The sequence below is a fragment of the Oncorhynchus gorbuscha genome, linkage group LG07 (assembly GCF_021184085.1).
Source record: "Oncorhynchus gorbuscha isolate QuinsamMale2020 ecotype Even-year linkage group LG07, OgorEven_v1.0, whole genome shotgun sequence".
In the NCBI taxonomy this organism is placed as follows: Eukaryota; Metazoa; Chordata; class Actinopteri; order Salmoniformes; family Salmonidae; genus Oncorhynchus; species Oncorhynchus gorbuscha.
In genome coordinates this window covers 58,757,298-58,780,473 of record NC_060179.1, presented here as the reverse complement: position 1 = coordinate 58,780,473, position 23,176 = coordinate 58,757,298, and the positions used below count along the sequence as shown (strand labels likewise).

General features: G+C 43.0%; 1 protein-coding gene across 1 annotated transcript; it reads left to right on the top strand.

Annotated features, from left to right (window-relative positions):
• The first annotated feature begins 7,049 nt into the window (after positions 1-7,049).
• LOC124040113 (transmembrane protein 238-like) lies at positions 7,050-23,176 on the top strand. The gene is made up of 2 exons (XM_046356961.1): positions 7,050-7,785; positions 22,874-23,176. Exon 1 carries the CDS (start codon positions 7,235-7,237, stop codon positions 7,775-7,777), a length of 543 nt encoding a protein of 180 aa, XP_046212917.1. The 5' UTR covers positions 7,050-7,234; the 3' UTR covers positions 7,778-7,785; positions 22,874-23,176.

Sequence of the window (23,176 nt, the reverse complement as noted above, 5' to 3'; positions counted from 1 at the left end):
TACCTCAGCAGCACAGAATGTTCTGAAATCTAAGTTGAATTGCTCTCAACGTTTAAATGTTACACCTCCAGGGGAAATTAGTAGTCAGTCGACAAGAGGAAGGAAGATTCCAGGAAACCTTATGATCCACATAGGAATGAAGAGGACAGGTACTGTAAGTAATGCGGTGTATATACAACCCGCAGTATGACTGCCCTAGCTGGCTGGATCAAACAGAGAATATATCACACGTGTCTGTTTATACTATAGTGTGAGATCACACCTCCTCCAACACTGATGAAACCAGAGAGGGAGTGACAGCCATTAGCTAGCTGTCACTTACAATCAATCATCCATATGGAGACACACACACACACGTGCGCATGCACTAAATACATGCACACACACACACACACACCAAATGCAAAAAAACATTGTACCAGTAGAATCACACATAGGATACAGCGAAGTCATAGCTTCAGGAGCTGAGAAGTCAACTGTCTCCCTCTGGACCAGAGTCTAATACCAGGTTGTTACACACACACACACACACACACACACACACACACACACACACACACACACACACACACACACACACACACACACACACACACACACACACACACACACACACACACACACACACACACACACACACACACACCCCTGTCATCTAATCTACTGGGTTGCATCTTCCACTCACCATCCCATTCACCATAACGACCTTCAATAGGACAGCTTGGCCATAACACCTGTTTTCTTTCCATCTCTCCCTCCCTCTCTGTCTCTCCATCCATTCCTCTCTTTCTCTCTTTCCCACCCTCTTTCTCTACCCATCCTGATTTATATCCCCAGGAGAGAAGATAATGGCTACTTAGAGAAGAAGGGAGGGTGGCAGAAGAGGAGAGAGGAGGAGAGATTGCATTGGTGACATCATGCCTCCCCCTGTCTGTCCCCCAGCCCTGTTATAGATGGGTGTTAGGGAGTCGGGACATCATGGTCTGGTACTATAAATAGCTGCTACTGTCCTTGGTGGGACAATCTTTTTCTGGATGATAGCTGATGAGAAGTGCCTTTTGACCTCCACCAAGAAGTGTGTGTGTGTGTGTGTGTGTGTGTGTGTGTGTGTGTGTGTGTGTGTGTGTGTGTGTGTGTGTGTGTGTGTGTGTGTGTGTGTGTGTGTGTGTGTGTGTGTGTGTGTGTGTGTGTGTGTGTGTGTGTGTGTGTGTGTGTGTGTGTGTGTGTGTGTGTGTGTGTCAGCCCCTCTGGGATAAACACTGTCTCTCTAAAATTACAGTCAGTCAGTTAAGATGCTTCTGATATTGGACCTGAACAAAGGAGAAATGTCGCCATCCTTCTAGAAATGTCAGATATGAAACCTAAACTTATGTCACTATCCTTCTAGAAATGTGAGATATGAAACCTAAACTCATGTCACCATCCTTCTAGAAATGTCAGATATGAAACCTAAACTCATGTCACCATCCTTCTAGAAATGTCAGATATGAAACCTAAACTCATGTCACCATCCTTCTAGAAATGTCAGATATGAAACCTAAACTTATGTCACCATCCTTCTAGAAATGTCAGATATGAAACCTAAACTCATGTCACCATCCTTCTAGAAATGTCAGATATGAAACCTAAACTCATGTCACCATCCTTCTAGAAATGTCAGATATGAAACCTAAACTCATGTCACCATCCTTCTAGAAATGTCAGATATGAAACCTAAACTCATGTCACCATCCTTCTAGAAATGTCAGATATGAAACCTAAACTCATGTCACCATCCTTCTAGAAATGTCAGATATGAAACCTAAACTCATGTCACCATCCTTCTAGAAATGTCAGATATGAAACCTAAACTTATGTCACCATCCTTCTAGAAATGTGAGATATGAAACCTAAACTCATGTCACCATCCTTCTAGAAATGTGAGATATGAAACCTAAACTTATGTCACCATCCTTCTAGAAATGTCAGATATGAAACCTAAACTCATGTCACCATCCTTCTAGAAATGTCAGATATGAAACCTAAACTCATGTCACCATCCTTCTAGAAATGTCAGATATGAAACCTAAACTTATGTCACCATCCTTCTAGAAATGTGAGATATGAAACCTAAACTCATGTCACCATCCTTCTAGAAATGTCAGATATGAAACCTAAACTCATGTCACCATCCTTCTAGAAATGTCAGATATGAAACCTAAACTTATGTCACCATCCTTCTAAAAATGCTAGATTTGAAGCCTATATGACTGATATATTGATACATCCGCTCCTTCATCGTTAAACCAATCCTGACATCAGCCTTGGAGCTGTGGCCACATTCTGACAAACTGCATAACAAATCTGTTCTGTAACTTGTATCCATCATTCCATTATCTAATCAAAGAGTAACTTCAGAAAGTTAGCAAATCCCTCTGCACCTCTAAAAAGTGACAGGCCAGAAATGAGCTGAGCTCTATAGAAGAAGAGAAAAGTGACAGTGAAGTGGAGGAGTCTACGATGGATCTACAAACACACACACACAGACAGACACACAGACCCACACACACACTTTTAAGGGTGGTCTGCCTGCTTAAGCGCTCTGGGACGGTCATGCGTGTCGAGACTGCTAAACCTCTGGGAAATCAGGGGCCAGGAAACCGCCAGCCTCCCGGAAACATCCCGGACCTCTAACACTTCTAACATCTGACATCCTTCTGAAATGTGAAGTTGCCAAACCACCTGCCGCATCCAAGCTTCATGTAACCCTGATGAGAGAGACAGGACAGAGAGTGGGGAAACAGGCCTCATTTGTTACGGTTTTAGATCTCAATTCTCTCTCTTGCCAACTCTCTCATTGAGCTATAGCTCTGGAAGTGTCCGAGGATGGCTATAATGAGAACAAAACCCTAGATATTATTGATCTATGCCTTCAATTACCTTCCCACGCTCAATTATTTAATAAGGCTTCTATCTATCTCTCCTCTCTCTCTCTCTCTCTCTCTCTCTCTCTCTCTCTCTCTCTCTCTCTCTCTCTCTCTCTCTCTCTCTCTCTCTCTCTCTCTCTCTCTCTCTCTCTCTCTCTCTCTCTCTCTAGAAGTTGTTCAAAGAGAAAAGAAGAAGGTTCAACTCCAAACTCGCTCACTCAGATTGATCTAAAGCGGAGTTTTGCAAGACAAAGTATCTACGTGCCAGAGCACTTTAGGTTTGAGGTTCATACTATATTCGGTGAAATAATACACTTAAATAATTTTTTGAAAATGATTAAGAGTTGCACTGCTGCTGCAGTCTTGTTACATAACATCTGTAGATAATGGAGTGGACAGCACTCCGTTGGATAATCTCAAGTAATGAATGTATCGCCCCCCGCATTTGTGTACAGATATATGTTTGTACTTTGGGAGTGATGTCCATTTCATTCTCCGCAATGCATACAATGTCATGATTTGTAAATCACTTTATTGGGTTTAAGAGTATATCCTACCTATCACAGCCACTATATCTCTGTGTTGAATAGGTTAACCAGTCGCTTTAACGATACATACCCACCACTTCAAAGACCACTAATAACACCAGTCTCTTCGAATAGCCTCACATTCTAAACATAGTAGTCATTTCCAATTAAAAGTAGTAGCCGTAACAATCCGTTTCACAAATCCCTTGTCGCAGAGCTAGTTTATGGAAATGTGAAACCTTGTTATGCCTGAACACCGGAAATCTCCTCCTGCCTAATCTCCTAATGATAGGACAGAGTGTGAGTCTTCACTGGGCTTGAGCCTCTTGCCTCCCTTCGTCTCAGCCTCGCTGGGGGATAGGACTAATCTGTATTCAGTGAAAGATGGAGAGTCAGCCTGTTCACTCTGACTGCAGGTATCTACCAGGTCTAGTCTATGGAAAATCCTCTTTATAAGAGAATATACTGGGCAGGCAGGAACCCTGCAATGCAGTGTACCGAATTAATGCAGGTGCGTAACTTGGTGGGCAGTTTAGATATGTGTCCAGAAGCTGCCAACACTTTGGAGGGTATCAGGTATCACCCTCACTTTGAGTTGAGACTTTGGGTGAGCTTGTTCTCTTCAAAACCCCGAATGTTTATGCAATGCAGTGTGTTGAAAGACAGGAATCTCAACTCAAATCACACCTCAAAGTGCATAATGGGCTGGCTCATGAACACAGTCTTTGTGAACACGCCCTCCTTCAAGCTTTGCTCTGAATAACACAAAATACACACACACCACTTACTTGGCAACCCAGGTGTTATACAGGCAGTGAGTGAGTTCCTGCAGCAGGGTTCGTGGCTTGGGCCTGTTGCAAAGGGGTTTGGTGCCCTCTAGCAGCCGAATGGAGAAACAACAGCTCAACGTTTCCATTCGGTAAAAATGATAAATGTAAAGATAAAAAAAGATGAATGATTATTGCTGCAGACCAATTACTCAGCATTAGCTTTGAACATCCAAGCAGAAGCACATACAGTATTTATATCAATTGGAGAAATCATGGTCCACTTTTAAACAAACACTTGAATGAAGCATTCATAAACCCTTTATTTTTATTTTTTATTTTATTGAACCTTTATTTAACTAGGCAAGTCAGTTAAGAACAAATTCTTATTTACAATGACTGCCTACACCGGCCAAACCTGGACGACGCTGGGCCAATTGTGCGCCGCCCTATGGGACTCCCAATCACGGCCAGTTGTGATACAGCCTGGATTCCAACCAGGTGTCTGTAGTGAAGCCTCTTGCACTGAGATGAGGTCCTTAGACCACTGCGCCACTCGGGAGCCAAACCCAGATTCGTCCTTTGGACTGCCAGATGGTGAAGCATCGCTCTGGATAAGAGCGTCTGCTAAATGACTTAAATGTAAATGTTTATAGTGGCCATAAACCAGACTGATCTCATAGACTAGACGTAACATAGTAAAGTAAATCCGGGACACTCAAATTAGTATGATATGTTAGGTTTTGTATAGCGTGACTGTCTAGCAACCCAAACGTTGCATCTTCGAATCTCATCACAACTTTAGCATTTTAGTTAATTAGCAACTTTGCAACAACTTACTACTTTTGAGCTACTTTGCAACTACTTAGCATGTTAGCTAACCCTCCCCCTAACCCTTTTAGCTAACCCTCCACCTAACTCCTAACATTAACTTCTAACGCATAACCTAGCTAACGTTAGCCTGCTAGCTGGGAATTCATAACATATCATAGGTTTAGAAAATTTGAATCATATTGTACATTTAGCTACTTCGTAACATATTGTACAAATTTGCTAACATGTGTTTCTAACATGTGTATAAAATCAAGCACACAGCCATGCAATCTCCATAGACAAATATTGGCAGGAGAATGGCTTCACTGAAGAGCTCAGTGACTTTCAACGTCATACCGTCATAGGATGCCACCTTTGCAACAAGTCAGTTTGCCCTGGTTAACTGTAGGTGCTGTTATTGTGAAGTAGAAACATCTAGAAGCAACAACGGCTCAGCCGCGGAGTGGTAGGCCACACAAGCTCACAGAATGGGACCACCGAGTACTGAAGTGCGTAGAGAGTAAAAATCATCTGTCCTTTGGTTACAACACTCACTACCAAATTCCAAACTGCCTCTGGAAGCGACGTCAGCACAATAACTATTCTTTGGGGGCTTCATGAAATGGGTTTCCATGGCCGAGCAGACACACACATGCCTGAGATCACCATACGCAATGCCAAGAGCCTGGCTGGAGGGATGTAAAGCTCGCCGCCATTGCACTGGAGCAGTGGAAATGCGTTCCCTTGAGTGATGAATCATGCTTCACCATCTGGCAGGCCGACGGACTAATCTGGGTTTGGCAGATGCCAGGTGAACGCTACCTGCTGGAATGCATAGTGCCAACTGAAAAGTTTAGTGGAGGAGGAATAACGATCTGAGGTTGTTTTTCATGGTTCGGCCGAGGCCCAGTGAATGGAAATCTTAATGATACAGCCTACAATGGCATTCTAGACGATTCTTTGCATTGTGGCAACAGTTTGGGGAAGGTCCTTTCCTGTTTCCGCATGACAATGCCCCCATGCACAAAGCGAGGTCCGTTGAGAAATGGTTGGTCAAGATCGGTGTGGAAGAACTTGAATGGTCTGCACAGCCCTGACCTTAACTCGATCGAACACCATTGCAATGAATTGGAACGCTGACTGCGAGTCAGGCCTAATCACCCCATATAAGAGCCCAACCTCACTAACGCACTTGTGGCTGCACAGCAAGTGGAAAGCCTTCACAGAAGAGTGGAGGCTGTTATAGCAGCAAAGGGGAAGGGAGGGGCAACTCCATATTAATGCCCATGATTTTCGAATGAGATGTTCAACGAGCAGGTGTCCACATACTTTTGGTCATGTAGTGTAGCATACTAAATGGAGTGTCTCAAATTAACGCAAAGAATAATATGAAATGCTCTGAGGCCGCGTTGCATAAACGGGTGTTTCGCTATTGATGGTCGGGAACGGCTCAGGCTGAATAGTTCTGGGTTGATGTGGAATACGTTTTGGGAGCAACTGCTCTATAGTTTCTTCTAAATTGGTGCTCGATGGTTCTCTCCAGAGAAATCTAGCCACTGCAGTAGTAGTACAGCTCTCCAGGAGGGTTGGCCAACCTTGCTTTTACCAATTAAGACAAGCAATCGTAGCATTTAAAACACGAGAGTCATATTCAACCTGGGATCAACCCACCAACCAAATACTGCTTGTGTGATGGATAGCCTACAACGTGACTCTATGCTTGTGTTCAACATACAAGATAGCTGCAGGATAGATATTCCTCCCAAAGCCAGCATGGGTTTCTGAGCCAATTCTCAGGTTACAACCAACATAAACACTTGAAGTGTGACATGACCTGGGTGGGTGTGGAGGAATGCTAAAAATCCAGCGCATTTTGTAACACGTCGTATTTGTGTATCTGTTTGTTTCATTACTCGCTGTTTTTACCAATGACACTGATCTAACATCAGTTTTGCGTTTCTCTCACAAATGATAAAGGCTATACATGTGGTGTTCTGTAAAGTGGTCCCAGATCTGTGCATAAGGGCAACTTAACCTGAGTGGTATACCAAGGATAGGGGATGGCCTTAACACCCTCTAGTTTACATTGACGTCACAGGAAGGCGGCTCTCTGCGCGCACAGGTGTTCTCCACAGGTGATGGCGAGGAAATGAAAATGGTGCTTCATGAAAAACAACTTAAACTCTCCACTGAAGTTATTTGACCTCATCACAGCTTAGGCATGGCTAAAAACTGCCTGGGGAACTGTGCGCCGTTGTTTTTCCTAGCCGTCGCTTTTGACGTCGGCGGTTTGACATTGCTTTTAGTTGGTATTTTCGCGGATCTAAAGTTGGACGGTCACTTCTACGGTGATTTCCTCATCTACACAGGTACACTCATCATCTTCCTAAGTCTGGGTTGGTGGATTTTGTGGTACACGGGCAACATAAAGGTTTACTCCGAGGACTTTGAGAAAAGCACCCTGGACAACTTTGCGCACTGGGCGAGAAAGTTTTCGGAGCGGCTCTCGAAGAGCGGGATAAAAACTCTGGAAGCCGGGGAGAAGTGCATGGTGAATAGGAAGGAATCGTTCAACAGAACAGTGCCTGTTCACGCTCCATCACGAATTACGTGGGAACACAGCATCAGCGGACACGACAATGGAGGATACGACCGAAGTTTTGACAACCCGCCGAGGGAGAAAACGGTCGAGTTGGGGATTCTGAAGAACTCTGAAGTGTTATTGCAAAGCATCGTGGATAGTAAAGCGGAGAGGCTTCTCTGACAGAGCTGGTAGGTGTTTCTCAAAAGCAATAACAGCTCATTTACAAGTGGCTCTAATGAGGTGAACATCCGCTATAATTTTGGCCTCATTATATTGTTAGATCAGATTTTCCCACCCTGCTCTATGTCCTCAACCTATATTCTCCTCCACGACATCTCAATCTGTTGCAGGTCATGCCTCAATTAGTGATTGTCATAATATTTACTTTCACCCACTCATATTTTCTAACTAGACAAAATTTGACAAATAGTAGGCAATCCTCCCGATTGGATCATGTCAATTGTTTTGGGACTGTAAAAGCTGTCAATTTGGCTCTGGGTGGAAACTCTATCCTCCCAATAGTCCAGCAGATAGGTGAAATCATTGTTCCATTTTACCATAGGATCGAACTTGGTACACTAATTCCAGATGCCTTGAGGAACAGTTTAAAGATTGGAGGCAGTCTGGGAAGCCTGCCTGTCAGTCAACCAGGGTGAACATTCTAATAAAATGGCTGCCATTGGGTTTCCTTTCAGAAGAAAATCCCCCTAACCCTTTTAGCTAACCCTCCACCTAACTCCTAACATTAACTTCTAACGCATAACCTAGCTAACGTTAGCCTGCTAGCTGGGAATTCGTATCATAGGTTTAGAAAATTTGAATCATATTGTACATTTAGCTACTTTGTAACATATTGTACAAATTTGCTAACATGTGTTGCTAACATGTGTATAAAATCAAGCACACAGCCATGCAATCTCCATAGACAAACATTGGCAGGAGAATGGCTTCACTGAAGAGCTCAGTGACTTTCAACGTTATACCGTCATAGGATGCCACCTTTGCAACAAGTCAGTTTGCCCTGGTTAACTGTAGGTGCTGTTATTGTGAAGTAGAAACATCTAGAAGCAACAACGGCTCAGCCGCGGAGTGGTAGGCCACACAAGCTCACATTGGGTGCCATTGGGTTTCCTTTCAGAAGAAAATAGGGTTAAGTCATTCCAAACAATATAAACATGACTAAAATCTACCCACTAAATAAACCCCACAGATAATATAGATAATAATTCTGATCATGAAGTACTATTGAGACCTTTTTAATAGGGGTCGTATTGAGGTCATTTTGACCCTATTCCAATGGCTATGTGGGGGATTTTTGTTGTTAAATTGGATGCATCTATATATTGACAAATACACATGTTTTAATCAAATCAACCATATGCATTGAGCTTGTCTGAAGGTTTAAGCACGCTGTTTGATGAAATCATTGAGACACAAATGAGTAGAGGGAGTCCCATTGCAATTGATTTGATTGTGCCGGGCCGGCTCAAACTTATGGCACTGTTAAAAATGACAGCGAGCGACTGTGTGACTAGCATCCGTTGGCTCTCTCTCCCCTCTGCTGCAACGACCACCACAGAACTTCAGCAGTGTTTATAGTGTTGGCTCTCTCTCCTCTCTGCTGCAGCGACCACCACAGAACATCAGCAGTGTTTATAGTGTTGGCTCTCTCTCCTCTCTGCTGCAGCGACCACCACAGAACATCAGCAGTGGTTATAGTGTTGGCTCTCTCTGCTGCAGCGACCACCACAGAACATCAGCAGTGTTTATAGTGTTGGCTCTCTCTGCTGCAGCGACCACCACAGAACATCAGCAGTGTTTATAGTGTTGGCTCTCTCTGCTGCACCGACCACCACAGAACATCAGCAGTGTTTATAGTGTTGGCTCTCTCTCCTCTCTGCTGCAGCGACCACCACAGAACATCAGCAGTGGTTATAGTGTTGGCTCTCTCTGCTGCAGCGACCACCACAGAACATCAGCAGTGTTTATAGTGTTGGCTCTCTCTCCTCTCTGCTGCAGCGACCACCACAGAACATCAGCAGTGGTTATAGTGTTGGCTCTCTCTGCTGCAGCGACCACCACAGAACATCAGCAGTGTTTATAGTGTTGGCTCTCTCTGCTGCAGCGACCACCACAGAACATCAGCAGTGTTTATAGTGTTGGCTCTCTCTCCTCTCTGCTGCAGCGACCACCACAGAACATCAGCAGTGGTTATAGTGTTGGCTCTCTCTGCTGCAGCGACCTCCACAGAACATCAGCAGTGGTTATAATGTTGGCTCTCTCTGCTGCAGCGACCACCACAGAACATCAGCAGTGTTTATAGTGTTGGCTCTCTCTGCTGCAGCGACCACCACAGAACATCAGCAGTGTTTATAGTGTTGGCTCTCTCCTCTCTGCTGCAGCGACCACCACAGAACATCAGCAGTGTTTATAGTGTTGGCTCTCTCCTCTCTGCTGCAGCAACCACCACAGAACATCAGCAGTGGTTATAGTGTTGGCTCTCTCTGCTGCAGCGACCACCACAGAACTTCAGCAGTGGTTATAGTGTTGGCTCTCTCTCCTCTCTGCTGCAGCGACCAGAGTTCTGTTACCGATATCCCTAATTTTGTTTAGGAAATTCTTTAAAGTAGTCACCCTTTGCCCTTCTCTCAACCAACTTCATGAGGTAGTCACCTGGCACCATCCCTATGGTGAAGCATGTTGGTGGCAGCATCAGGGTTGTTTTTCATCGGGAGGGACTGGGAGTCAGGATCAAGGGGAAAATGTATGCAAATGTGAAACTTCCGTTATTTTATGTTTCCAAAAACCTGTTTTTGCTTTGTCGTTATGGGGCTATTGTGTGTAGATAGTTTTTTCCGCTCATCAATCAATTTTACAAGGCTGTAACGTAACAAAATGTGGGGAAAGTCAAGGGGTCTTTCCAAATGCACTGTAAATGTAACATAATAAAAATGAGGATGTATGTTCAGGAATTTTGGTAGATTTTTCACAATTTTTCTACAAAATATTTAAATATATTTTGTTCTCCCGACCACCTCTAACATTTTAAGCCATAATTGAGCTGTATGTACCAATTATTTCTGGAGATCTGTCCAAGTGAATCTAGTCCAATATGGACCCATGCAGCTGGTCGGTGGCCATATTGGAAATGACTTCCAGTGGGGGTAATGGGCTAAATCTATCTATCTATCTATCCAGAACTACCTAGACATGCCCCAGCTGTGTGAAATGTGGCTCTATCACAAAGTCCACAATTGTTCCCATAGCCACTGGACTATGGTCAAAATGACCTCAATATGACCCCCATGAATGTCTTGAGTTTTTTCTAATCAGTGTTTTGTCTATCTGTGGGATTTATTTAGTGGGTGGATAACATTACAAAGTCATTTTTACATTTTGTTTTGATATGATTCGACCCTATTTCCTTCTAACAGGAAATCTGAATTGCAGCCATTTAATTTTTTTTAAACCTCCCGGTTTTGGCTGGATGTGTCAATGTGTAGTTCATGTATGCATAATATGAGCAGAATTAGTCTCATTTCAGAGCAATGCAGAGCAAGCGCAATCAATCACATTTATTTATAAGCCCTTCTTATATCAGCTGATGTCACAAAGTGCTGTACAGAAACCCAGCCTAAAACCCCAAACCGCAAGCAATGCAGGTGTAGAAGCACGGCTTGGGTGCACATACAGTATGTGACGTAGTACGCAATATTCAGGGACCACCATTGGCGAGCGCTACTTTCAGAACTACTGGCTAAATGTATACAAATGTACCAGGGAATCTATTTTAGTGTAAACATTGTTTCTGCCCTCTTGCCTTGAAGGGATTATGAAACCTCCATTATGCCAGATTTGAATGATCAGTTGAGGAAGTCCTATAGCGGCTATGAGGATAATTAACCCTGCTCCAACATCATGGTCAACAACACTGACCCATTTCTGCTGTCTCCCACTCCAATAGTATACAGATGCATGTTTCCATGATGTAGTTCATATGACATCTCTTTTCGAGAAGACTATGAAACGTCACATCTAATTGTTGCAATACACAACCCGTGCAAAGTCCAGTCCTTTAGAATAGATGCCCTTCACAGAGCCCTCCATCATGCCCCAGGCCCTGATCGCACACTTCACTTTGCTAACGAGTGTAATAATTAATTATCGTTTTATACTGGCTGCTACAATATGAAAGAGCTTCAGTGGCCTTTAGCCATTCCTATTCAGCTTCCCAACCTCACATTTTTATAGGCTTTCTTTAAAACCTGGTAGTTTAAAGCAGTGCTTCTAACAGGGATGATGGGTGGGTCAGGCTTCAGTCTACTCTAGACACCCTTGGGGCGCAGCCTGCAATGCGTCTTAATGGGCTTCAGAGCACCAGCAGTAGTGCTTATTGATTATTGGATGGAGTTGGGCAGTCCTTAAATCACCTCTACATCAAATAACATTTTATTTGTCACATGTGCCGACTACAACGGGTGTAGACCTTACAGTGAAGTGTTTACTTACAAGCCTTTAACCAATAGTGCAGTTTTAAGAAAAATGCCCCCCAAAAAAGAGAATACCTAAATTAGAGCAGCAGTAAATAACAATAGCGGGGCCATATATGGGGGTACAGAGTCAATGTGCGGGTCACTGGTGTCGGGGGTAATATGTATGTAGGTAATATGTACATGTAGGTAGAGTTTTTAAAAGTGACTGCATAGATAATAACAGTAGCAGCAATGTTCCAGGGGGGGCAATGCAAATAGTCTGGGTAGCCATTTGATTAGCTGTTTAGGAGCCTCATGGACCTAGACTTGGGGCTCCGGGACCACTTGCCGTCTATGACTAGGGTGGCTGGAGTGTATTTGACCATTTTTAGGGCCTTCCTCTGACACCGCCTGATATAGAGGTCCTGGATGGCAGGAAGCATGGCCCCCGGTGATGTACTAGGCCGTACATCCTACCCTCTGTAGTGGAGGTCGACCGATTAATCGGTTTTCATAACAATCGGAAATCGGTATTTTTGGGCAACGATTTAAAAAATAAAATAAAATTTATTTTTATACCTTTATTTAACTAGGCAAGTCTGTTAAACAAAACATTCTTATTTTCAATGACTGCCTAGGAACGGTGGGTTAACTGCCTTGTTCAGGGGCAGAAAGACAGATTTGAACCTTGTCAGCTCGGGGATCCAATCTTGCAACCTTACAGTTAACTAGTCCAACGCAATAACGACCTACCTCTCTCTCGTTGCACTCCACAAGGAGACTGACAGCCTGTTACACGAATGCAGTAAACCAAGGTAAGTTGCTAGCGAGCATTAAAATGATCTTATAAAAAACAATCGATCATAACTAGTGATTAACTTCACATGGTTGACGATATTACTAGATATTATCTAGCGTGTCCTGCGTTGCATATAATCTGACTGAGCATACAAGTATCTAAGTATCTGACTGAGTGGGGTAGGCAGAAGCAGGCACGTAAACATTCATTCAAACAGCACTTTCGTGCGTTTTGCCAGCAGCTCTTCGTTGTGCGTCAAGCATTGCGCTGTTTATGACTTCAAGCCTAACAACTCCCGAGATGAGGCTGGTGTAACTGAAGTGAAATGGCTAGCTAGTTAGCGCGCGCTAATAGCATTTCAAACGTCACTTGCTCAGAGCCTTCTAGTAGTTGTTCCCCTTGCTCTGCATGGGTAACGCTGCTTCGGTGGTGGCTGTTGCCGATTGTGTTCCTGGTTCGAGCCCAGGGAGGAGCGAGGAGAGGGACTGAAGCTATACTGTTACACTGGCAATACTAAAGTGCCTATAAGGACATCCAATAGTCAAAGGTTAATAAAATACAAATGGTATAGAGAAATAGTTCTATAATTCCTATAATAACTACAACCTAAAACTTCTTACCTGGGAATATTGAAGACTCATGTTAAAAGGAACCACCAGCTTTCATATGTTCTGAGCAAGGAACTGAAACATTAGCTTTATTGCACTTTTACATATTGCACTTTTACTATCTTCTCCAACACTTTGTTTTTGCATTATTTAAACCAAATTGAACATGTTTATTTACTTGAGGCTAAATTGATTTTATTGATGTATTATATTAAGTTAAAATAAGTGTTCATTCAGTAATGTTATAATTGTCATTATTACAAATACATGTATTTTTTTAAATTGGCCGATTTTAATCAGTATTGGCTTTTTGGTCCTCCAATAATTGGTATCGGCGTTGAAAAAACATAATTGGTCGACTTCTACTCTGTAGTGCCCTGCGGTCGGAGGCCGAGCAGTTGCCATACCAGGCAGTGATGCAACCCGTCAGGATTCTCTCAATGGTGCAGCTGTAAAACCTTTTGAGGATCTGAAGACCCATGCCAAATAATTTCAGTCTCCTGAGGGGGAATAGGTTTTGTTGTGCCCTCTTCACGACTGTCTTGGTGTGCTTGGACCATATTCGTTTGCTGGTGATGTGAACGCCAAGGAACTAGAAGCTTTCAACCTGCTCCACGACAGCCCCAACGATGAGAATGGGGACGTGCTCTGTCCTCATTTTCCTGTAGTCCACAATCATCTCCTTAGTCTTGATCACGTTGAGGGAGAGGTTGTTGTCCTGGCACCACACGGTCAGGTCTCTGACCTCTTCCCTATAGGCTGTCTCGTCGTTGATCACTGTTGTGCCATCAGCGAACTTAATAATGCCATTTGAGTCGTGCCTGGCTGTGCAGTCATGAGTGAACCGGGAGTACAGGAGGGGGCTGAGCACGTACCCCTGAGGGGCCCCCGTGTTGAGGATCAGCGTGGCGGATGTATTGTTACCTACCCTTACCACCTGGGGGCGGCCCGTCAGGAAGTCCAGGATCCAGTTGCAGAGGGAGGTGTTTAGTCTGAGCTGTAGTTAATGAATAGCATTCTCACATAGGTGTTCCTTTTTGTCCAGGTGGGAAAGGGCAGTGTGGAGTGCAATAGAGATTGCATCATCTGCAGATCTGTTGGTGCAGTATGCAAATTGGAGTGGGTCTAGGGTTTCTGGGATAATGGTGTTGATGATGTGAGCCATGACCAGCCTTTTTAAAGCATTTCATGGCTACAGGTGTGAGTCCTATGGGTCGGCAGTCATTTAGGCAGGTTACCTTAGTGTTCTTGGGCACAGGGACTATGGTGGTCTGCTTGAATCATGTTGGTATTACAGACTCCGACAGGGAGAGGTTAAAAATGTCAGTGAAAGACACTTGCCAGTTGGTCAGTGCACTCTCTGAGTACACATCCTGGTAATCCGTCTGGCCTTGTGAATGTTGACCTGTTTAAAAGTCTTACTCACATCTGCTGCGGAGATCGTGATCACACAGTCGCCCGGAACAACTGATGCTCTCATGCATGTTTCAGTGTTACTTGCCTCGAAGCGAGCATAGAAGTTATTTTGCTTGTCTGGCTTGTCACTGGGCAGCTCTCGGCTGTGCATCCCTTTTGTAGTCTAATAGTTTGCAAGCCCTGCCACATATGACGAGAGCCGGTGTAGTACGATTCGATCTTGGTCCTGTATTAACGCTTTGCCTGTTTGATGGTTCGTCGGAGGCTATAGTGGGATTTCTTATAAGCTCCTTGAAAGCGGCAGCTCTACCCTTTAGCTCAGTGCGAATGCTGCCTGTAATCCATGGCTTCTAGTTGGTGTATGTACGTACAGTCACTGTGGGGACGATGTCCTCGACGCACTTATTGATAAAGCCAGTGACTGATGTGGTGTACTCCTCAATGCCATCGGAAGAATCCCGTAACATATTCCAGTATGTGCTAGCAACGCAGTCTTGTAGTTTATCTGCTTCACCTGACCACTTTTTTTAATGGACCGAGTCACTGGTGCTTCCTGATTTTAGAGCTTTGTATGTGTCTCTGTGGGTGGATTGCACATTTAACATGTTGATAGAAGTGATGTAAAACTGATTTAAGTTTCTCTGCATTAAAGTCCCCGGCCACTATGAGCGTTTTCCTGTTTGCTTATGGCGGTATACAGCATCGGCAATTGCCAGCATCGGTCTGTGATGGTACGTAGACAGCTACGAAAAATACAGATGATAAACTCTCTAGGTAGATAGTGTGGTCTACAGCTTATCATGAGACTCTACCTCAAGCGAGCAAAATCTTGAGACTTCCTTAGATATAGTGCACCAGCTGTTGTTTGCAAATATACATAGGCCCCGCCCCTTGTCTTCCCAGAGGCTGCTGTTCTGTCCTGCCGATGGAGGGTATAACCCTCCAGCTGTATGTTCTTAATGTCGTCGTTCAGCCATGACTCTGAAACACAAGATTTTACAGGTTTTTCATGTCCCGTTGGTAGGATATATGTGCTTTCAGCTCGTCCCATTTCTTTTCCAGCGATTGAACATTAGCTAGCAGGACGGAAGGTAAAGGCAGATTAGCCACTCGTTGCCTGATCCTCACAAGGCACCCTGGTCTTTTTCCGCAAAATCTCTGTTTCCTTCTCCAGCAAATCACGGGGATCTGGGCCTGGTAGGGTGTCTGTAGTTGTATATCCCTCCCGTCCGACTCATTGAAGCAGAACTTTTCGTCCAGTTTGAGGTGAGCAATCGCTGTTCAGAAGCTCTTTTCGGTCATAAGAGACGGGAGCAGCAACATTATTAACAAAACAAGCTACGAATAACGGGAAAAACTAACAAAATAGCATGGTTGGTTAAGAGCCGATAAGACGGCAGCCTCCCCTCCGGCGCCATCGTAGTACATTCACCCTACGTGATTCAGATTATACGGTATAACTCCTACAACCATCTTAAGGAGTTATCTCAATGGGTCTAATAGGGGATTGATTTTAGAATAAAAGCGACAAATCACGGTACTTTTTGAGATGGATCCAGAAGTCTATCGTTGTCTTTCTGGGCAATTCAACTGCATTGCACTGAACAGACAACAGAGAAAACATTCATGTAGAAGTCGTACTCTCATATAGGCCATGAACTGGTCACATGATTCCTTACAAATGACAGATGTTCATATAAGCTTTCAGGATATGAACATTAACGCCTAGTCAATGTCCGTGCTCCCACTGAAATAGAATTTGCATAATAAAAAATCCCCATAAAAATGTGTCTTTTTTAAGCTAGAGATACAGAAACTGCGTCTCAATCCACCATCTGCGGTGGAAGGTGGCCGAGCTACAGGGGTGTTTGTCAGACCAGGAGACATCCCGAAAATCGGTCTTCTCACACTACCATACCCCGTTCAAAGGCACTTCAATCAGTTGTCTTGCCCGTTCACCCTCTGAATGGCGCGCACACACACAATCTGTCTCGGGGTTTAAAAATCCTTCTTTAACATGTCTCCTCCCCTTCATCTACACTGATTTTAAGTGGATTTAACAAGTGACATCTAAGGGATCCTAGCTTCCCCCTGGATTCAGCTGGTCAGTCTGTCATGGAAAGAGCAGAGTTCCATAATGTTTTGTATACTCAGTGTACTGTATATGGAAGTGGTTTAGTGCCCAAGAAAATTCTTATTTCCTGATCTTATATTTCTCAGATATAGGACACTTAAAAAAAAAAAAAACTTCCTTTTGATATATTTCGACTGTTATTCCATATATTAACGTGTTAGCCATTGTGTTTTAATGGCCTAATATGACTAAGGCCAAATTCAATGTTTCATTAACTACTTAAAAAAATATATTAAAAAAATTTATACCTAAAGGGGATCTAAAATTCAAAATCAAATGGCTAAATGATCTTTGGTATGACCATCTTAAAACAATTATATATGTTAGCTTGGAACCTCCCCCCTCACCCCATCCCATTTAGACTGAAGGATTATCTGTTTTTCTCAATGTATACATTCCTCCAATGAACATTCAGGCCACCACCAAGGGACAACATGGCTATTGTACAAGCCACCTATTGCACACCAATTATGACCAACAGTTTGACTGGATAATGTTTGGCAGCAAATGACGAACAAATATTGTCTGTGGATAACGCAACAGCGCCGATATTTTAAACAAACAACATTTTTCTCAATGTACTTTCAGTGATTCCAGGCAGTATAGAGCAATAGAAACCACATTTGAGGTTTATGATTATGGAATGTTTGCCAATCACTTCTAAGTATGTCTCATTCATTGTCCTGCCAACAGTGTCTGTATCCAATGACGTTGGCTTGATTTTTATTGAAATGTTCTCATGCAATCCTCCTCGCCACTTCGTTTAATAGCTGAACAGAGAGTCTAGGCCTGTTGCCGTATCACTTTGAGGCACACTGTCATTCTATAGTGTTTAATATAGTAGCTTTAGGAAACCGGTCATGTAGGTACATACTATCATTAATAAAACTAGTATACTTTGATGCTTGTGTCCATGACATCAACTCCCTCCTACCCACTGTTCTGGCCACCTACTCCAATATTGACACAGTCACTCACGTAGGTTTTCAGTTTCTGAAAGACTGAAGGACTACAAAAACAAATGTAAGATCCTCGCTAGCACAGGGAAGAGTGATTTTTCTCTGGCCCCCTCCCGTGCTACAGAAGGGGTTTGGGCTAACTCGTTGCCCTGAATGAGTACCTAAAATAAACAGCAGGAATATCTCCTTTTGTGACAACTTTGATTTGCTGTGTAAGCAACCAGCACTTCTTTTTAAAAAAGAGACGTGATTCACCCTAACCATAGGGGTTCCAGGATGATTTCCAGCAACATCAAACTGTTTTGGAGACTGACAGACAGTCTTGTAGCGCACCAGTTCTCCCTGTCAGAAAAAGCAACAAAGGACTTTGGAGAGGATATCAACTCCTGTAGAAATGGCACTGTGGTTACTGTGAGTAACCTAATTGATGTTCTTTTAACTCCGCCTTCTAGTGAGTTTATACAAACTGTCATCTACCATTCTGATAGATTGGAGACTGTCAGAAAACATGGTTGTAACGTTAATAATTTGGTTGTTATTCCATTGGTTACCTCGAGGCAGATGTCCCAGGGGCAGAGTAGCCCACACTCATTGAATATGGCGCTTTTAAATGTTAGGTTTTCCTAGTGATTGCTCTTTCTCGCGAATTACCTCATTACTGAGCACAAAGTTGATAGCTATATTTCAGTGAGAAACATGCAGTCATCAGACTGTAGTGCAGCTCTTTATAAAAGCCTCCCCCAGGACTACAGCTTTTCATAATCCATCAGAAAAGGGGGTCTTTTGAGCATCATACTATACTGTTTAAATGTCAGCCACTAGTGCTGGCCATAACCCTCTATAGGCCACCAAAGCACTGCCTGACTTCCTTTACTGATTTCACTGTTGTCTATTGTCCTTGAGAACTATGATAAAATCATTGTGTTGGATGATTTTTCTATTCATGTTGACAAAGTGAATTGAATATTATCCAACATGTTACTGGGCCCACCCATAACCTCGGCCATACTCTGGACCAGGTTATTACCAAGGGGCTTTCTATTGGCATATCCTCTCTTGTTGATGTCGCTTTATGATCAACACTGTATTTTTACTACCTTGTTGCACAAGGTAATACTGAATGCATTATTAAAAAACACTATCTTACCTCTGAAGTTGCTACAGATTTTGTGTATGAACAATACTCCCAACTATTCTGCTTTCCTCTTGTGATGATTTAGTTGATATGTTTTCATAGCATATTAAGGGCAACCATTGATGCCATAGCTCCAGTAAAGTTGAAAAAGGCCACCTCAAAACGGAACGCCCCTTGCATGAGTGAGAACTAATCAATTAAAAAGAAATTGCTGAAAGGCCAAGCAGATGGGGCGAAAGTCAAAGTTGCAGGTCCATTATGATACGGTGTATTCGGACCCCTTGACTTTTTCCCCAGTGTTATGTTACAGCCTTGTTCCAAAATGGATTACACCCCCCCCCCCCCCCCCGCTCATCAATCTACACACAATACCCCTAAATAACAAAGCAAAAACAGGTTTTTAGAAATATTTGCAAATTTATTACAAAATAAAAAATGGAAATATCACGTTTTATATAAGTATTCAGACCCTTTACTCAATACTTTGTTGAAGCACCTTTGGCAGCGATTACAGCCTTGAGTCTTATTGGGTATGAAGCTACAAGCTTGGCACACCTGTATTTGGGGAGTTTCTCCCATTAACTTATCTGCAGATCCTCCTAAGCTCTGCCAGGTTGAATGGGGTGACTTGCTGCACAGATATTTCTTTAGGCCTTCAGATGTTCGATCTGGTTCAAGTCAGAGCTCTGGCTGGACCACTCAAGGACATTGAGACTTGTCCCAAAGCCTTGGCTGTGAGCTTAGGGTTGTTGGTTGTCCTGTTGGGAGGTGAACCTTTGCCCCATTCTGAGGTCCTGAGCGCTCTGGACCAGGTTTTTATCAAGGATCTCTCTGTACTTCGGTGCCTTTTGGTAAACACCAAGCAAGCTATCTATCATGTGCCTTTTACTGAGGTGTGGCTTCTGTCTGGCCACTCTAACTAACATAAAGGCTTGATTGGTGGATGGTTGTTCTTCTGGTTCTATCAGAGTGACCATTGGGTTCTTGGTCACCTCCCTGACCAAGGCCCTTCTCCCCTGAATGCTCAGTTTGGCTGGGCAGCCAGCTCTAGGAAGAGTCTTGGTGGTTCTAATCTTCATTTAAGAATGATGTAGGCCGCTGTGTTCTTGGTGACCTTCAAAGCTGCAGAAATGTTTTGGTACCCCTTCCCAGATCTGTGCCTCGACCCCATGGCATGGTATAGACAGGTTGTGTGTGTGTGTGTGCCTTTCCAAATCGTGTCCAATCAATTGAATTTACCACAGGTGGACTCCAAGTTGTAGAAACCTCTCCGGGATGACCAATGGAAACAGGATGCACCTGAGCTCAATTTTGAGTCTCATAGCAAAGGGTCTGACTAGTTATGTAAAAAGGTATTTGTTTATTTTTAATGTTTGCCAACATTTCTTTACAAAAAATGTTTTGCTTTGTAATTATGAGGTATTGTGTGTAGATTGAGGTAAAATGTATTTAATCAATTTTAGAATAAGGCTGTAACATAAAATGTGTAAAAAGTGAAGGGGTCTGAATACTTTCCGAATGCACCGTACTCTGAGAGAGGAACTTGGCATATGTAAGCAGACAATTTGAAATGCCAGACGGGCTTATTTTTCTAACTTGATCCTACCCCCTCAAACATACAGTATGTGAACTTTCCTCCACATTTCAGGGATAAGATAGCCAACATTAGGCTGGGTATCAGTCATGCAAGACCGGATGAGAAGTTGAATATGTGTCCTAGCCTACCACGCAAAGTTAATACGGATTTATTTTCCCTGGTTGACACCAACATCCTCAGGAAAGTGATATCACAACTTAAGCCTTCTACCTGCCTTCTCGTTCCTATCCCTACCTTCTTCAAAACAGTTTTAATTGCATATCTGAAGAAGTGCAAGCTATTGTTTGTCCCTCTCTGTTCACAGGCACTTTCCCCACTGCACTAAACTGCAATGGTGAAACCCCTTCTGAAGAAAAGTCATCTAGATTCTTCAGCTCTTGGCAATTTTTGGCCAATCTCCAACCTTCCATTCTTAAGCAAAATTCTGGAGAAATTAGTTTTCAAACATCTAAAACATTTTTAAAGTGCCAACTGTATTTTAGAAAAATTTCAATCTGTTTTTTTTTGTGCCCACCACTGCACAGAGACCGCCTTACTTAAAGTGGTAAATTATCATAGATGCCAAACAGCTCTCTATCTTATTGAAGTGCAGCATTCGACACTTGACCATGATGTCCTTCTGGACAGACTGGAGAAGTGGGTTGGCCTCTCCGGTTCGATTCTAAATTGGTTTAGGACCTATTTAACTGGTCAATTTTTTTTTTTTGTCACCCTTGGTGACTATAACTCAGAGAACCTATCACATGTGGCGTTCCACAAGGTTCGATGTTTGGGTCCGGTACGGTTCAGTACTGAACAAAAATTAACACAACAAGTTCAAGTTAGTTCATATAAAGAAATCAGTCAATTGAAATAAATAAATTAGGCCCTAATCTATGGATTTCACATGACTGATCAGTGGCGCAGTCATCGTGGGCCTGGGAAGGGCATAGGCCCACCCACTTGGGAGCAAGGCCCAGCCAATCAGAATGCTGGGGACAATATAAGGCCACTCTAAAAATGTGTAGTTTTGTCACACAATGCCACAGATGTCTCAAGTTGAGGGAGTGTACAATTGACATGCTGACTCCAGGAATGTCCAGCAAAGCTGTTGCCAGAAAATGTAGTGTTAATTTCTCTACCATAAGCTGCCTTCCACATCATTTTAGAGAATATAGCCATTCCAACCGGCTTCCCAACCACAAACCACGTGTAACAACGCCAGACCAGGACCTTAACATCCGGTTTCTTCACCTGCAGGATCGTTTGAGACCAGCCACCCGTGCAATGTTCATGCTGTTCAGTCAGCTTCTTGATATGCCACACCTGTCAGGTGGATGAATTATCTTGGCAAAGGAGAAATGCTTACAAACAAGGATATAAACAAATTTGTGCACAAAATTTGAGGGAAGCTTTTTTGGGAAAATTTCTGTGACCTTTTATTTCAGCTCATGAAACATGGGACCAACACTTTACATGTTTATTTTGTATTTGGTTCAGTATATGTTACCCCTTGGCAGCATTATCAGAAAGCACAACATTTAATTTTCACTGCTACGGAAACGATATACAACATTACATTTGTGTCACCAGAGGATTTTCGCAGCATTTGAGTTATTATGCCCCCGGCGTCTGGAAACGTCTGCCAGTGAATCCGAAGGGGGCCCGACACTGTTCATCTTTTTAGCTTTACTGTTCCTTAGGGTGCTTTTTAGTCATTCAGTTTGTCATTGTTTTTTAATCTTGTTTGTTGTGTAGTAAATATTTCAGCTTTTGTTTTTATTTGTTTGTTTTTTCTCATGTGAAGCACATTGTGTTGCATTCCATGTCTGAAATGCGCAGTATAAATAAAGCTTGATTTAATGGTTTGCTGTGATTCTCTCTCTGCAAAAGACCAGATGATTCAAATCATGTGGTTTTCCTTGCTATAGCAGGCTCATTAATACAAATGCCCTCCGCCCATGTGGTATAACGTCGTGTTCTAGGGACTAAAACATTTGACTGGATAAATCGTTATTGTCTCAGAAGGGAAATTAGTTTGCAGCACATTGCATAGCAACACAGGATGTTGTGGAAGTAACGCAATACTAGGAAATAAAGAAAATGTCTCACATTTTCTCACAGATGTTTTTGTAATATTGGTGTTCTCCTTCTCACTCATTTTTCCTCTGTTGCAGGTGTTCTCGGATTCTCCCGTTTGAAAAACGTATGCCTACTCCAAGCCCTGCTTTCCAAATCCCAACCGACTGAATACCTTTTTAGCCTATATGAACCAGACACTTTTTCAATAGAGAATACTATTTTTGTTCAGGAAGAGGCCGTCTGACACAATGTCCGGGCCCCTGCACTGAGGATAGAAATGGCAGAATTTTACTTGTAATTAGCTAAATAACTAAAAATGTAATGTCCTGAATTTTACATGGTCCATTTTGAAGATATTTTCCTTAAATAAAGTTTATTTTCTTTTTTTTCTAACGTCA